Genomic DNA, 15,852 nt, shown 5'->3' with positions numbered 1-15,852 from the left:
TAATTGACATTCAGTAAACTACACATACTTAAAGTGTACAATTTGATAAGTTTTGACATGTGCACACCCATAACACCCATCACACAATCAGGATAATGAACATATGACTCCCAAAGAATCCCCCCTTCTCTCTTTTTTTAAAAAAAATTTTTTTAACGTTTATTTTTGAGACAGACAGAGCATGAATGGGAGAGGGTCAGAGAGAGGGAGACACAGAATCTGAAACAGGCTCCAGGCTCTGAGCTGTCAGCACAGAGCCCGACGCGGGGCTCGAACTCACGGATCATGAGATCATGACCTGAGCTGAAGTCGGAAGCTTAACCCACTGAGCCACCCAGGCGCCCCCCCTTCTCTCTTTTTTTAAATTTTCCCCTCCAAATCACTGAAAATTCTAGAGGATACAAACTAGTCCATAGTAACTTTTTAAAAAAAGTTTAGACAGAGACAGCATGCGCAAGAGGGACAAGGACAGAGAGAGAGAGAGAGAGAGAGAGAGAGAGAGAGAGAATCCCAACCAGGCTCCACACTGTCAGTGCAGAGCTCAATGCGGGGCTTGAACTCCAGAACCATGACCTGAGCCGAAGTCAATACTTAACAGACTGAGCCACCCAAGTGTCCCCATAGTAACTTTTGATCTATATGACTGAACAGAACAAAAAATGAGCTCAGGGACTGATGAAGACTCAACTGTTCCAAGGGGCAGTTGGAATTTAGAACCAAGCACTTAAGCTTGAGTTCAGCTTGAGGTCTTACCATTGCTGGCAGCAAACAGCAGGGAAAGAACCTGAGTGTCAGGAGAGGGTGCACATCTTCCCTAAGAACGAAATCCACAAAGTAGTCAGTAATGGTCCAATTCAACAGGTATCTGGGGATATTGGTAGGCTGGTACCTTGATTCTTGTGGTTTGGGTGGGGTCTCAAGGGAATGATTATACTGAAGGTTTAATCTAAATGAGAGGATTATTTATATTATTTATTAAAGTACTATTTTATGCCAATTATGGGTGTTTTTTGTTGTCTGTTTTAGAGACAGAGCAAGTGCGAGTAGGGGAGAGGGGCAGAGAGAGAATCCTAAGCAGGCTCCATGCTCAGGGTGGAGCCCAATGCGGGGCTCCATCTCATGACCCTGGGATCGTGACCCCAGCCAAAATCAGGAGTCTGACTCTTATCTGACTGAGCCTCGCTGCCGCCCCTTGCCAATTATAGGTTTAACTGTCTTGCTGCGGCTGCTAGACTGAGAGGTCCTGCAAGGCTTTTTATGTCCTCAGCACCTAACGACCTCTGAACACCATTCAAATGTTTGTTGAACAAATCACATTGTCGCTTAGGTCCCAGCCAACTCACTATAATATGCTATGAGTTCCCCCAGTATCTAATTTGGGTAAATGGCCCTAAAATTGGTGCTTTCTTGGTACCTGCATGAGTGATTAGCTTGGTTGAGCATGGAAGTCTCTGAAAGGTCAGAGGCTTTGAAGAAGAGTAAGTAGTTTAGAGAGGGGAAGAGAGATGACTTTTTTGGGTAAGAAATCCTCCCCGCTGCTTACCTTCAGCTACACCAAGGGCTTGGGGTCTCTGGTGACAGTCTGCGTATTCGGGTAGGGGGTGAGGGGCTACAGGGAGAGTTAGAGCTCAGGTACACTTAGGGTTCTAGTAGCTCAGGCTTTCCCCCAGGGAGAAGAGTCTCGTTCCAAGTACGAACCTCTTTAAGCAGGCAGATCCCGGTCCCCCTCCGCCCCGGTCTTATTTGCAGCATGACTCCATCCCGGTACACCGGGGCAAGGGGTTAGAGCAACAGTGAGAAGGATGAGATTCAAGAAAGTCCTACCTTCGGATCCACTCACTCGAGGAGTTAATCTCTCAGCGCCCGCTGGGAGTCCCTCCCTCTCCCGCCTCAGACTCCTCCCCCTCCCTCAGTCTCGGCAGCCCTGGCGGGCTCGCTCCGGAGGGGGCGGCCCGAGCCCCAGCGCTGGGCCGGGCGGAGCTCCCGGCCGGGCGGAGCTGCGGCTGCAGCGTCCAGCTGCCGGACAGACCTCCAGCCTTGTAGACCGCGGGAGCGGCGCGGGGCCCCCTCCCCCCACCTCCCCAGCCCACCCTCCGAGCTTCCCGAGCCCCCTCCCCGCTCCCTGCAACTGTGCTGGTAAGTCCCGCTCATCGAACCAAACTTTTTTTGCTGCCGAGCCGGAGTCCTACGGCAGAACCACGAGCAACACTGCAGTTGGCTGGTGGAGGGGTGGGGGTAGGGGCGAAGTACTGAGAATAGCCGTCTGGAACTGAACTAGTCACAACTAGTCATAGCTTCTCCGGAATGGATCAGATCTCGCCCATTTCCCGAGTTGGTAGAACTCTTGACTTTAGCTGGTTAAACTTGTAGAGAGAGAGAGATGAGGGTATTCGCTCCAACTTCTTCACCCCTCCCCCATTTCTCTTAGATTTAGCAGTTCTCGATACTTTCCCTCCATATTTCAAGTAGTGTTGGCTCTCTAAAAGCTCACCCCTCCCAACTCTGGCGTGGCAGAGCCCCCTCCCCCAGGCACTTCGGGTCCGCCTCCTCTTCGGTACCCCCGGGAACCCCGCGATCTTTCAGGCTCCGCTCCCTCCGGTCTTGCACTGGGGCCAAAGACGTGCAGGGGCTGGGTCCAGCAGCGGAGGGAGGGGCTGAGGCTGGGGCCTGTCCGGAGCCGGGCGGGCGGGGCCGGGAAGGGGAGGTGTAAGGGGGCCGGACGGGGCGGAGCAGGCGGCATTTGCGGCCGGCGCCGGGGTGGAGAGTTGCGCGCCGGTCCCTGGGCCTGAGCTCGGGCTCCGGCTCCGGCGCCTGCGATGTCTCAAGATGGCGGAGCTGGGCGAATTAAAGGTACCGGCCCCCTCCCCCATCCCCATCTGGACTGAGCCCGGCGGAACGCCGAGTCAGGGAAGCGACCGAGACTGGGTGCTGAGGGCTCGGGAGGGGGCTGGAGACGTGGCGGGGACTGGCTGCTGGGGGTGGGAGAGAAGTGGCTGTGGGCGAGGACCGGGCTGCGGCGGGGCTCCGGGGGCGGGGCCGCGGGGCAGATGTAGGGGTGGGGCCGAGGGGAATTGCAGCTGTTGGGGGCCGAGGCTCAGGGGGCGGGGACGTGGGGTAGAAGTCGGGTTTGGCAGTAGGGGCAGAGGTGGGAGGAGGGCCAGGGGTAAAAGCTGCTGTAGAGGCTTAGGGGGCGAGCCGATCGAGGCCAGGAGATGCGACAGTAGGGGGCAGATGTGGGGATGGGACTGGGGGGCAGATAGATGCACGGGAGGCTCCTCGGGGAGGTGCGGCGGAGAGGATGGAGGTTTGGGGCTGCTCCTGGGTTCCGAGCCTTGGGCAGTACCAGTAGGCGGCTGAGACCTAGGGGGCGGGGCTGTGCGGGCGCCTGGATCGAGGGGTGGGGCCGAAGCATCCCGGAGGCTGAGGGGAAGGTGCTGCCTGCGTGAATCGAAGCTTCGGGCCGAGGCGTAGAGGAGTGTGAAACTATGCGATAGGAACGGGGGGGGGGGTCCTTGACAAAGCTAATGGAAATGGAGAAATAAAAACGGGACCGAGGAAATAAGGGTGGGAGAAGGGTATAAGAACAAGTTTTTCATCACACTCCTCAAAAGGGGTCTGAAACCATAAAACCCCCCGTGAGCGGGAGAATTGTGGAGGGCTAGCAAGGCCTGCCCATGCCAAGGTCTTCCAGAGATTCACGGGAGGGCGTCCTTTAAGGAGAAAGCTTCTTGTGCCCTCCTGCTGCCACACGGTCTTTGAGGGTAACCATATCCGAGGACATGTCACAGAACCTTAAAAAACCATTGGGTTCATCCCCCTGCCTCCTGGCTTTGTTCTGCCTTTTGAAATGGAGCCGTACTCCTTGGCGGGCTTGAAGTCTAGTCCCCTGGGCCCAGCTGCCTTTAGGGGAACTTGGATTCTGCACCCTGGCTCAGGAGCCCCACGGCTTCTCCTCATCCTCCCTGGGCCTCTGCTTAGTTTTGCCCTCTCCTCTTCCACCACTAGGCAGGGGGGCGGGAGGGGGGGGCGGGGATCACTTAACGTTCTCCATGTAGGAGAGAAACAGGATATTAGTTCCTGGCAGATGGAGTAAACAGGTAAACAAGGAGGCAGCCTGGACTCAGTGATTTACTAGGAAGCCCTTTGCCCCAAGATTTTGTCATCTGCCTCCCTGAAAAACAGGCCCGAGAGAGCAGTGGTTATGTAAATGATGCTTAGAAAGGATTTGGGGGAGTTACAGTCATTGAACCCTGACCTGGAAACCCTGGCCACAGAAGCTTCAGAGGCTTGGGGAAAACAGCTGAGGTGGATTGAGGTGTTGGGAGGGGTGTACCATGGGGCACAATCCTCCAGCCACCTGCCCCCTTTCTTCCCTGTGGGGCTGTCTGGCCTGAATCCTCTCCTCCCCCTCCTTCTCACTGTCTCCTAGCCTCTTCCCAGGAAGCTAGGATGGGTCTGAGATTCTGAGAAAGAGCAGGAGAGGAGATAAGCAGCTTAAAGGAGTGTCTAGGCTCAAGGCGGGGATGGAGATAGGAGGCCGTAGTGGACTCAGAGGTGTGCCTGTGGATGACTTACTGTCTGCCCCCTGCGCCACCTGGCCAACTTACAGGCATAGGGAGGTAGGGTTACTGCAGCTCTGGGGGACTGGGGGTCAGGTTGACCTGAGGGTTGCTGAAATGGGACTGAGGTGTCCCTTTGGCCAGGGTGGCTGTCTGGCAGTAACCCACTGGCTGCGGAGTGTCTCTCAGATGAGCGCGGGGGGCGGAAAGAGGCATTGCCTATTTGGGAGCTCAGACCCAGCATCCGCGGCAGGATTCTGAAGTGTCTGTGTTGTCCACAGCACATGGTGATGAGCTTCCGGGTGTCTGAGCTTCAGGTGCTGCTCGGCTTTGCTGGCCGGAACAAGAGTGGACGGAAGCACGAGCTCCTGGCCAAGGCCCTGCACCTCCTCAAGTCCAGCTGTGCCCCCAGTGTCCAGATGAAGATCAAAGAACTATATCGCCGCCGCTTTCCCCGGAAGACCCTGGGGCCCTCTGATCTCTCCCTGCTCTCTCTGCCCCCCGGCACCCCTCCTGTCGGCTCCCCTGGTCCACTAGCTCCCATTCCCCCGGCCCTCTTGGCCCCTGGCCCGCTGCTGGGCCCCAAGCGTGAAGTGGACATTCACCCCCCTCTGCCCCAGCCCGTGCACCCTGACGTCACCATGAAACCATTGCCCTTCTATGAAGTCTATGGGGAGCTCATCCGGCCCACCACCCTCGGTATGGCTCTATCTTCCTCCACCTTCCTCCTGACTCCATGCCTCTTGCCCGGGCCTTTCTTAGGCTTTAGTTCCGTGGGATTGGCAGCCTGGGACAGGGGCAGCCTCTGTGGCTGCCTATGCATGGGCTGGAGAATAACTGCCCCTTTGTGTCCCCAGCGTCCACTTCCAGCCAGCGGTTTGAAGAGGCACACTTTACCTTTGCCCTCACACCCCAACAAGTGCAGCAGATTCTCACCTCCAGGTACATCTCTCCCAGCATCCTGGGTGTTACCCCCAGACTCTGCCCTCTGACATTCTCCTCTTCTGTCCCATTCTGCCTGTCCATCCTTCTGCACCTGCTTTGTCTCTCATTCTCTGGTGTGTCTCTTCTCTGTCCCTGGGACATTTAACTTTCTGTGTCTCTGTTCAGCCCTGCCTTCCGGGGGCCACATCCTGACATGTCTCCCTCTCCTTCTTGTCACAGAGAGGTTCTGCCAGGAGCCAAATGTGACTACACTATACAGGTGCAGCTAAGGTGAGTTGATCCTCTCCATCCCTCCCTGCTGGGCTCCTGTTGGGGGGTGGGAATGAAATAAGGGTATGATAGATCCTGCTAGAGGATGGCCCTGCTCTGCTGTGTCCACCCCAACCCTGGGACTTTTGTCGGATGCTGAGGGCTACAGAGATCCATGACTGAATGACTGAGGTCCCCTGCCTTTCCACCAGCTGCAACTCAAGAAACCGCCTCCCTTGCTGTTTCATCTTTTCTCATCTCTTACCAGGTTCTGTCTCTGTGAGACCAGCTGCCCCCAGGAAGATTACTTCCCCCCCAACCTCTTTGTCAAGGTCAATGGGAAACTGTGCCCCCTGCCGGTAAATGTTCTCCCCTTCTTCTAGCAGTTCTCTCTTCCCTGTTTCAGTTCTTGAATGGTAACTGCAAACCTATTATGAAAGAGACATGCCTAGCACAGTGCCTGGTACATCATAGGGACTCAGTTTACTGATGGATCAATATAATCTAGAGGATACTAAGACAGGGTTGATGGAGAACTTGGAGGAGGGACATTCATTCAACCCAAAGGACAGGGAAGACTTCTCTGGAGTGATGATCTCAGAGCTGAGAGTTGGAAGAAGTGGGGCGTCCCTATTCTTTCTGCTCAGGAACTCATGTGTGGGTTCCTATTTCCCTGGCCAATGAATAAGCTCTCCTTCCTCCCCAGGAATAAACCCCACACACAGCCCTAGATAGTGCTCTGGGTTTGGGAGTCACCGAATGGGCCCCCATCTCCTTGGTCACCGAGTGAGCTGGCCTTCCTTCCAAGACGTGAGTAACCTGAGAGATAAGATGTCTTGACCAGTCCCTCCTTTCTCCAGGGTTATCTTCCCCCTACCAAGAATGGGGCTGAGCCCAAGAGGCCCAGCCGCCCCATCAACATCACACCCCTGGCTCGACTCTCGGCCACTGTTCCCAACACCATCGTGGTCAACTGGTCATCTGAGTTTGGACGGGTGAGCAAGGCTGAGGCAGGGAGCCTGGAGAAGCCTGCAGGGCGTGAGGGGGAATCATCCAGTGTCTTGGGTTTAGGGAAACATCTTCCTCTTTATGGGTCGTTCTGTCTTAACCCGCTGTCTCTGGTCCTCACGGGACAGAGGGTTGGAGTGGTGGTGGTGATGATGATGGTGATGATGGTGGTGGTGTGGTGGTGATGATGTGCAGAGCAAAGGCTAATTACCTCCCCTGCCTCCAAGTAGAACTACTCCTTGTCTGTATACCTGGTGAGGCAGTTGACTGCAGGGACCCTCCTACAAAAACTCAGAGCAAAGGGTATCCGGAACCCAGACCACTCTCGGGCACTGAGTGAGTAATGTCCTGCCCCTCTTTACCACTCTGATTTGGATCCAAGTTTTCCTGGTCCTCCAGCCTTTATCGCCAAACCCATACCTGACCTGTGACAATATACCTCACCTCTCACGTGAACCCTAACCCTCCCCTCATCCCCTTACCGATCTTCATGGTTGAGAAGTCAGACCACTCCCAGGCACTGAGTGACACCCTGTCACTCTCAGTTATACATTTGCTTTGCACCTCACAGACCGTGCCTCCAGCCTTGCTGGAATATGGCTGCTTGAGAGTGGGAAGAGTCTTAAGGATCATCTAATCTAACTCTCTTTTGATGTTTCAGTTCCCTCTAAGTCATCTCTGCCAAAGTGTCACCCAGCTATATTTAAGCATCTTTGGGGTCAGGGAAATCTCTCCCTGACACTCAGTCTTCATGTGATCTTCCACTGGCCTCCAAAGACCACCCCCATGTGACATCCCATGGGTCCCCAGAGGCACTCTGCCCAGCTGCCTCTCAGCCAGAACCATCTGCTTCTGGCCTCACCACCTCCCAGGCTTCATCTCCAGCTTTGCTGACCCCATGGCTCTGGCCTCATTCTTGTTTCAGTCAAGGAGAAATTGACTGCTGACCCGGACAGTGAGGTGGCCACTACAAGTCTCCGGGTGTCACTCATGTGCCCGGTGGGTACAAGGGAGATGAGAAGGGAGGAGGGTGGGGCTAAACTCTGGACCCAGATGAGGGCTCCTAGGGCTACTAGAGTGAGGCTTCCCGGGATGTAGGGACTGTGACCAGAGCGCTTGTCTCCTCCCAGCTAGGGAAGATGCGCCTGACAGTCCCTTGTCGTGCCCTCACCTGCGCCCACCTGCAGAGCTTCGATGCTGCCCTTTATCTACAGATGAATGAGAAGAAGCCAACGTGGACATGTCCTGTGTGCGACAAGAAGGCTCCTTATGAATCTCTTATCATTGATGGGTAGGGCCGCTCTGCATTCTGCTTCCTTTTACCTTCGACATCCACTAGGAACCCTCTCATCGACAGATCAAGATGGCTTCCTTCCCCTCCACGAAGCCCAGCTCTTAACCTATCCACCCCTTTATGTGTATACGTATAATTTATCCTCTTTATAATATACAGTTGACCCTTGAACGACACAGGTCCACTTATACATGGGGTTTTTTAATACAGTACAGTAAATATAAATGGTATTTTTCTTTTTGATGATTTTAATATTTTCTTTTGTCTAGATTACTGTATTGTAAGAATACAGTATGTAATACACATAATATACCAAATAATGTGTTAATTGACCCTTGATGCTATTGGTAAGGCTTCTGGTCAGCCGTAGGCTATTGGTAGTTAAGGTTTTGGAGAGTCAAAAGTTGTCCATGGAATTTTGATTGTGTGTGAGGTCATGTCCATGGATTTTTGATTGCGTGTGAGTGCTTTTAACTCCCGTTTTGTTCAGGGTCGACTGTGTATATTTCCACCACTGAGGATTTATTGCATGAGGTATCATGCTGAGCACATTGCATATCTCATCTCATTGAATCCTCATAATTAACCCTGTGAGATGGATATTGTCATTACAGGTGAAAAAGCTGGGGCCTAGAGAGATTATCTTGCTCAAAGTTATAATTGTTAGTAAGTGGCGGCGTCAATGTATTGAACTGTTACAATATAACACCTATAACAACTACCTGACCTCTCACTGAGCGTGGCAAAACGTTCTTTTGAAGATTTGGATGTGCAGATCTAGCTAGTCCTAACCCCCTTCCAGAGCCTAAATTATGGCCCTCATCGAGAAGACTTATGAAGTTCTATATCTCTGCTCCTTTGTCTTGTCACAAGTACTATGTGAAACACATGCTTAGAATGTATTTTTTTTTTTTTTTTGAAAACGTAGCATTTGAAGTTTGCAAAGCTCTTTTACATACTTTACTTGATTCTGACAACTCAAGAGAGGTGAGTAGGGGTGAATAATATCCCTGTTTCACAGATGAGGAAATTGAGGTTCAGGAAGGTGAGTCCCAGAACTCCCTGGCTACTGTTCCCAGCTATCTCCCAGCCTCATGAATTCCCGTATCTCCCCTTTCCCCCAGCTTATTCATGGAGATACTTAATTCCTGTTCGGATTGTGATGAGATACAGTTCATGGAAGATGGATCCTGGTGCCCAATGAAACCCAAGAAGGAGGCATCTGAGGTTTGCCCCCCGCCAGGGTATGGGCTGGATGGTGAGTGACCCCCTGTCCCCCAGCCGAACTGAGTCTTGGATGGCCTCTTCTCTGAGACACAGTCCTCTTACCACCCACAGGCCTCCAGTACAGCCCAGTCCAAGAGGGCAATCCATCAGAGAGTAAGAAGAAGGTTGAAGTTATCGACTTGACAATAGAGAGCTCATCAGATGAGGAGGACCTGCCCCCGACCAAAAAGCACTGTCCTGTCACCTCGGCTGCCATTCCGGCTCTACCTGGAAGCAAAGGGTATGAGGAAATAGGCTGAGTCCGCAGCAGAAGGGGCAGAGAAAGAAGTCAGAAATGCTTTCTGATCACTGGACAAACCCTGGGGCAGAGAGGGGACTCAGGAAGCTGAGCTGGGTGAGGGCGTCTGTCGTTCGCTGGCTGCCCAGCTCCTCCTCTCTCCTCACAGAGTCCTGACATCTGGTCACCAGCCATCTTCAGTGCTACGGAGCCCTGCCGTGGGTACACTGGGCGGGGACTTCCTGTCCAGTCTCCCACTACATGAGTACCCACCTGCCTTCCCACTGGGGGCGGATATCCAAGGTAGGACACTGACCACAGGGTGGGCTCTGCCCTGCCCCATGTGCCCTTGGAAGCAGATCAGAACCCCTGCTCCTTTTCAAAGCCTTCTGGCTGTCTTGCAAAGGGCTACAATCCAAAGGATTTTTTGGGGGGGGGGGGGCCGTGAAGGGGTCAGATAGGAGGCTGATTTTGATTTTTCTTTTCCTACCAGGTTTAGATTTATTTTCTTTCCTTCAGACTGAGAGTCAGGTAAGTGGTCCCTTGTCCCATGAAGATCTCAGATCTCTGAAGCTTCCTATCTAGGCACTGACGGGTCCCCTCCCCCTCACTTTCCCCTGAGAACTAAATCTGCCTCTCTGTGAGGGAAGGTGGGAGCTGGGGGGCCTAAGGAGGGTGTGGGCACTTTATTTCCCTCCCAGGCCCCACTGGTGCTTCTTCAGATTCTCACCCATGTCTTCTTCGATCCCTTGTTACCGTCCTGTCTCCGGAGTTTTTAGAATCCTGCCCCTGACTATTCACACACAACCTCCCCCCGACACCCACGTGCAGTTGAGCGCCATGCCTGCCCTGGCCGGACATTCCACACATTTCAGACGCCCACAAGGCCAAGAACCTAGCAAGATGGAGGGGCTGTCTCAGGGCAGGGAATCGGGCAGGGTATGGGGAAGCAGGGGAAAGAAAGAGAATCTCTCCTGCTTCTCAGAGGGTACCTTGGGATCCGGAGGATTTGAATTATCCCCGGCTATTTCTGAGATGAGTGACTGGGAGGCCGGGTGAAGTCAGGAGAAAATCTTAAACTGTGCCCTTGATTCCTCCCAGCACTATGGTCCCTCCGTCATCACCTCGCTAGACGAACAGGATGCCCTTGGCCACTTCTTCCAGTACCGAGGGACCCCTTCCCACTTCTTGGGCCCACTCGCCCCCACACTGGGGAGCTCTCACCGCAGCACCACTCCAGCACCCCCTCCTGGCCGCGTCAGTAGCATTGTGGCCCCTGGGGGGGCCTTGAGGGAGGGGCATGCGGGACCCCTGTCCTCGGGTCCCTCTTTGACTGGATGCCGGTCAGACATCATTTCCCTGGACTGAGTCCCTTGGATTATGGAAACTTCACTGAGCAAGTGTGCTGTGGGGTCCAGACCCCTGGCCACTCCAACCCCTCAGGGGGCTTTGGCCAAAGGCCAGAAAGACCTTCATGGATGCCTGTTTTGGGCCTTATCTCTGCCTGACAAGTCCAGCACCCAAAGGGTTAATATTTAACCTCTTTTTAAGGACATTTGGGTTCTATTTTTGGAAATGTTCTTTAGATGGTTGGCACATTCCTTTGGGTATGTTAACCTAGGCAGCGGGAGGCACGTGTGTGATGGGGTGTGAGTTGGGGGAAGGGCTGAATCCACTAGAGCCTAGGGGTGGGGTGGAGGGCAGGGGCCTTTCTCTTGTCCTCTAGAGCTCTCTCTTCCCCAAACCTATGGTTCTGTTCCTTCCCCACATCCATGGTCTCTTCATGTCCATTCCATTCTCTTCGGCCAGACAGACAAGTGGAGAAGCTAAGACAGGCCGACACATGGACAGAGAACTCTATTTTGGGTTGCAGATTTTTTTGTACATAAACAAGAAAAACCAAAATACTCCAAAGATGACTTCCCCTGCTTCCTACTTCCCAGTGTGACTGCGGAGGAGATGAGGCTTTAGCTCTGATCCCCAGGGGTTTGGGAGCAGGGCCTAGCCTATTGCCTGGGTCTCTCTCTATTTATATATTTAAGTGCACAGTGTTTCCTATGCTGACCAGCTTGGGCCATGAGCTTCTAAAGGCCCGTGGCCCCAGGGTTAGGTCTGGCTCATTCTGCACCTTTTCTGGGAGGTGGGAGGACTTCATGCTCTCCCCATTCTCCTTTTTCAGGCTCCTCTGGGGCTTAAGACCTACGTTGTAATTTTACTTTTTATTCCCAAAGTTGTAGCAAACTTCTTATCCACAATAAAGGTTGTGAATGTTCTGTGAATGTCTCGGAGGGGGGTTGGGGAGGGAGTTCCACACCTCACTCTCCAGATCCCTGGTTTGGGGCAAGTGGGGGAAGGGGACCCAGGTTCCGTTCTTGCTTGCAGGCCCTGGTGGGGGTGGGTGGTGGGGGTGTCCCCCAGAGGACTTCCAGGAGCAGCTCCTCCCTCCTGTCCCCCGTGGAGCATTCGGCCCATCAGCCCAACGTTGCGGGGCCAAGTGCTTTACTCTTACCTGCCCAGATGCTGCAGCCAGAGCCTGAGGGCAAACTTGGTCCCAGCGCTGACCCTCTCGTTGCCTTCTGCTTTGGTCGGGGTCGTCCGCAGCAGCGTGGATGTGGGCAAGGCCAGGGGTCGAGCTCTTTCGTCCTCCCCTAGTTCCACTGTACTGCATGGTGACAGCTCCTGTCTGGGCTGTGCCTTGTGGCTTAGCCCACTTCACCGAATCCTCCCGCCATGGCAGGAGAGGGCTGGGTGGGTGGGTGGGTGTTGACCTCATTTTACAGGAAGGAACAGATTCAAGGGGGGGTAAAGGACCTGAACCCTCGGGAGAGTGGGAGTCCGTGCTAACCAGTCGGAGCAGGAGCCCTTGGACTCGGATGGACAGTGTCTTTGATCTTGTGTGCTCTCTTCATGATCAGTTGACCAACCCACTCCCTCAATCTCCCTCACCACGCAACATTCCCTCCTGAGGAGGGGAGAGAAGTGGAACTTCTCAACGCGTATGTGTTGGTATTTGGGGGGTGAGGCAGAAGCTCTTACTTACAGGACAGAGGGTGGTAGGTCCCGGGGAAGATGTGTGAGTGTCTCTGTCCCATCCTCTGCAGCAGCCACGGCAGCTGCTATCTCTGGTCCCAGCCACATAAAGGCGCTCACCTCACTTGGGTTTGGTTGGATTCGGGCCTGGGGCCAGACATGTAGGTCCCTTAGCCATGGCCTCTCTCTTGGGAGGCCTGTTCTTGGTTGCAGCCTACCCACAGGTGGAAAGGAGACAGACTTGGGGCAGGGACAGGGGCTGTTGGATTTCTTGGTTATCTCTGCCCCCCCCCCCCCAATCTTAGTCACAGAACCAGTCTGCATGGACTCCTGGGCCCCCATTTCCTTCCTGCACCACCAGCCCTACCTGCAGCTGCTGCTGTGACTCCCAGGAGATCACGAGTAGATAGAGAATGATGTGATGGTATCTGGGGAGACCCCAGTTCAGCCTAGGAGGGTAGGCAGACTAAGAGAAGAATACAGCAAAAGTGAGAACTTCCTGTCTCTTTCTGAGACTGTAAATACAGCTGAGGAAGTGCAGGGTCGAGATGGTGCAGGAGGGACCCAGGTGGAGACTGTGGATTTGGGGACTCCAATTCCCTCCCCCCGGTCCCCAATGTTTCCCCTGGGCCAAGGCAGGTAGGACTAAGAAGAAATTGTTAAGGGCTCTTAGTTAAATAGGAAGGGACCTTTGCCACCTTCCTGTCTCACCTCCCATAACCCCAGAGGGACCCAAGAGAACTGGCCGTGGGGCAGCTGTAGTCCAGTCTCCTCCTGAAGCTCTCGCAGCCCTCCGTCCAACAGCTGGGAGCAACAAAGGGCAGGTCACAGGGGCAGGTGCCAGACTCCTCCAAGCCCCTCGGCCCACACCCAAGGCAGCCCCAGTCTCGGGTTTCCGGGCAGGGTGAAGGTTGGGCCAGCAGTCCGGTTACCTCTTCATCAAGTCCCACGTGCCCACCTGCGACAACAGTGGGACCGATAGGTAAGTGGTGGTGTTCCTGGCCGGGGACACCCCCCCACCCCCCCACACTATTTACACTACTCCCTCCCATGGGCGCTGATGCCGTTGTGATCCTTCGTGAAAAGGGGACCGACCACATTTCTGGGCCTGTTTCTCTGTCCTTTGAAAACTGGGAATAACACTGTTGGGTGAAGGGCCACTTTCTTCCCTGGACTTGGGATCTTGTCCTCGGGGCACTCACCTGGGGGTACCCAGAGGTTGGGAGAAACGCTGAGGGTGCGTGTCCTGCGCGTTAACAAGACAGACTGGTCGCTGGACTGCAGAAGGACGGCCACACCCAGATCCACACCTCGGTTGCTGGGCAGCTCGGCCCCCGGAGTCCTGAGCTGCTGGTCCAGGGCCGCAAAAGGGCAGAAAGGGGGTCGCTGGCGGGAGGGAGCCGTTCGGGTTAAGGCTTCAGAACTGGGGCAAAAGTCGGGCGACAGCGCGCGACGGGGCAGGAGGTTGAGTCGGGGCGACACTTGCACCCCAGGCCTCTCACGCCAGCTCCCGCCCGACCCCGGTCTCCTCCTTCGATTCTTCACTCCTGCTCCTCTCCCCCCCTCCTGGGGCCCCCTCCTCCCCTTGGTCCCCTTTCCCCCGACCTGGAGCGGAAGCCTGGCCGAGGAGCCTGGGAATGGCCCGTCCGAGAGGACGAGTCGTCCTCGCTTCAAGCCGCAGTGCGTGGGCCACGGCCCGAGCCCTGGCCCGGCGCCCAGGAGGCCACACACACTCTGGGCGAAGCTCGGCGACTCCGCGCGCCCGGACAGGAGCAGCAGCACCCGCGCGGCAGCCATAACGCCGCCCTGGGGTTGGGGCCGCGGCCCACCTGGCGCCCTCTGCTGGTCCAGCGTTCGCAGGGTCGGGACCTAGAAAGCTTCCGCCAAATGCCCCGGGACGTTTAGGCAGAACCCTGGGGGATGAGCCACGGGTGCAATGTTAGTTACTAAGAGACAAAGAAGAAAACCTCTCAATCTCAGCTTCCCTTTTCTTCCCCTCTTCTCTGTTTAGAAGAGTGATCCCAGACTGATTTCTCAACTCACGTGTCCAATCCCGCCGGCCAAGGGCTGAACCATCAGCCGCCCGCGGTCGCTCTGCGCGCACCTACGTCCCATACTAGGTGCCACCACGAATTAATTGCGTAAGACTCCTCGCCAGACACTCAGGAAACATTTTTGACACTTCCCTTTTTCTTCTCACTCAAATGCCAACCCAATGCAGCGGATTCTACCTCCTTAAACTTTCTCAAATCCATGTCTCTCTCTCCAGCCTCCATTGTTCCAGTCCAAGCCTTCCTTATGTTCTGCCTGAGATACTATCCCAAGTCTCCAAAATAGTCCTTCCCCTACTTCATTCTCTAGGCTGCTTCCAGAGTGATCTTTCTCAAACACAAACCTAATCATCTTGCTTCCTATGGCTCAGAAGGTAACCTACTAAGCACAGTATAGCGAGGACCCACCACCCCTTGCTCCTGCCCGTCTCTCCAGCCTCAGTTCTGGCAGGATTTATGCCCTATTTTCTAGTCACATCCTATTTGCAGTTCTTCCTGGAACCAAGCTCTGCTTCCCTCTGGGACCCCCTTCCCCTTCCACCTGGCAAACCCTCATCATTCAAAAGAGATTGTGACTTTCTCTGTGGTTCCTTTCCTTACCTCTTTGTGTAAAATACTTTTCTACTAGAGCCCTCATTATTTCCTTGTTATTTGTTTCCTCCCACTAGGCTATACTGGCATATTCATCTTTGTATCCCTAGAGCCTGGCCCAGTCCTGGGCACTGACAGGTGCTCAGTAAAGGATGGTGAGTAGCTTGAAGGCAGGGACGGTATCATATTTATCTTTGTATATTATATCCAGTATAATGGCTAGCAATGAATTGGCAATTGACTGTTGAATTAGACTAATTCATTAATCTTAATGAATTAGAACGGACACTGGTAAGAGGAAACTAAAGAGATTGTAACAACACCTACCTGCTTTAAATGAACTGAAGCTACTGGGACAAATTACATTGAGATGAATCATGTACCCATGGTACTGAGAGAGAAAACTTAGAATTGCTTTTAAGAAACCATGGAGAAGGGGCGCCTGGGTGGCGCAGTCGGTTAAGCGTCCGACTTCAGCCAGGTCACGATCTCGCGGTCCGTGAGTTCGAGCCCCGTGTCAGGCTCTGGGCTGATGGCTCGGAGCCTGGAGCCTGTTTCCGATTCTGTGTCTCCCTCTCTCTCTGCCCCTCCCCCATTCATGCTCTGTCTCTCTCTGTCCCA

The 15,852-nt window shown here is 54.3% G+C and overlaps 2 protein-coding genes across 7 annotated transcripts; one reads left to right on the top strand and one right to left on the bottom strand.

The window, feature by feature from the left end:
* The first annotated feature begins 1,994 nt into the window (after positions 1-1,994).
* PIAS3 (protein inhibitor of activated STAT 3) lies at positions 1,995-11,832 on the top strand. 3 transcript variants are annotated; one of them, XM_030327775.2, is made up of 14 exons: positions 1,995-2,136; positions 4,841-5,258; positions 5,417-5,501; positions 5,724-5,774; positions 6,022-6,112; positions 6,614-6,748; positions 6,992-7,097; positions 7,687-7,760; positions 7,892-8,052; positions 9,180-9,313; positions 9,394-9,562; positions 9,729-9,862; positions 10,053-10,090; positions 10,661-11,832. In XM_030327775.2, exons 2-14 carry the CDS (start codon positions 4,844-4,846, stop codon positions 10,925-10,927), a joined length of 1,860 nt encoding a protein of 619 aa, XP_030183635.1. In that variant the 5' UTR covers positions 1,995-2,136; positions 4,841-4,843; the 3' UTR covers positions 10,928-11,832. The 3 variants fall into 3 exon arrangements, with proteins under 3 accessions (XP_030183635.1, XP_030183634.1, XP_030183636.1); XM_030327774.2 differs by lacking the exon at positions 1,995-2,136 and adding an exon at positions 2,742-2,850; XM_030327776.1 differs by lacking the exon at positions 1,995-2,136 and adding an exon at positions 3,566-4,619.
* Positions 8,466-14,518, bottom strand: NUDT17 (nudix hydrolase 17). 4 transcript variants are annotated; one of them, XM_030327781.2, is made up of 8 exons: positions 14,195-14,518; positions 13,792-13,975; positions 13,522-13,547; positions 13,301-13,393; positions 12,957-13,055; positions 12,600-12,736; positions 12,067-12,221; positions 8,466-11,966 (listed from the first exon to the last, which is right to left on the bottom strand). In XM_030327781.2, the coding sequence occupies exons 1-8, from the start codon at positions 14,384-14,386 to the stop codon at positions 11,875-11,877; spliced, it is 978 nt and encodes a 325-aa protein (XP_030183641.1). In that variant the 5' UTR covers positions 14,387-14,518; the 3' UTR covers positions 8,466-11,874. The 4 variants fall into 4 exon arrangements, with proteins under 4 accessions (XP_030183641.1, XP_030183638.1, XP_030183639.1 ...); XM_030327778.2 differs by having other exon boundaries at positions 8,466-9,549; positions 12,069-12,303; positions 14,195-14,515; XM_030327779.2 differs by having other exon boundaries at positions 8,466-9,549; positions 12,069-12,216; positions 14,195-14,515.
* Between the last annotated feature and the right edge of the window lie 1,334 nt (positions 14,519-15,852).

The sequence above is a fragment of the Lynx canadensis genome, chromosome C1 (genome assembly GCF_007474595.2).
Source record: "Lynx canadensis isolate LIC74 chromosome C1, mLynCan4.pri.v2, whole genome shotgun sequence".
NCBI lineage: Eukaryota > Metazoa > Chordata > Mammalia > Carnivora > Felidae > Lynx > Lynx canadensis.
The sequence above is the reverse complement of the archived record's forward strand: the minus strand, read 5'-3'. Positions and strand labels throughout refer to the sequence as shown.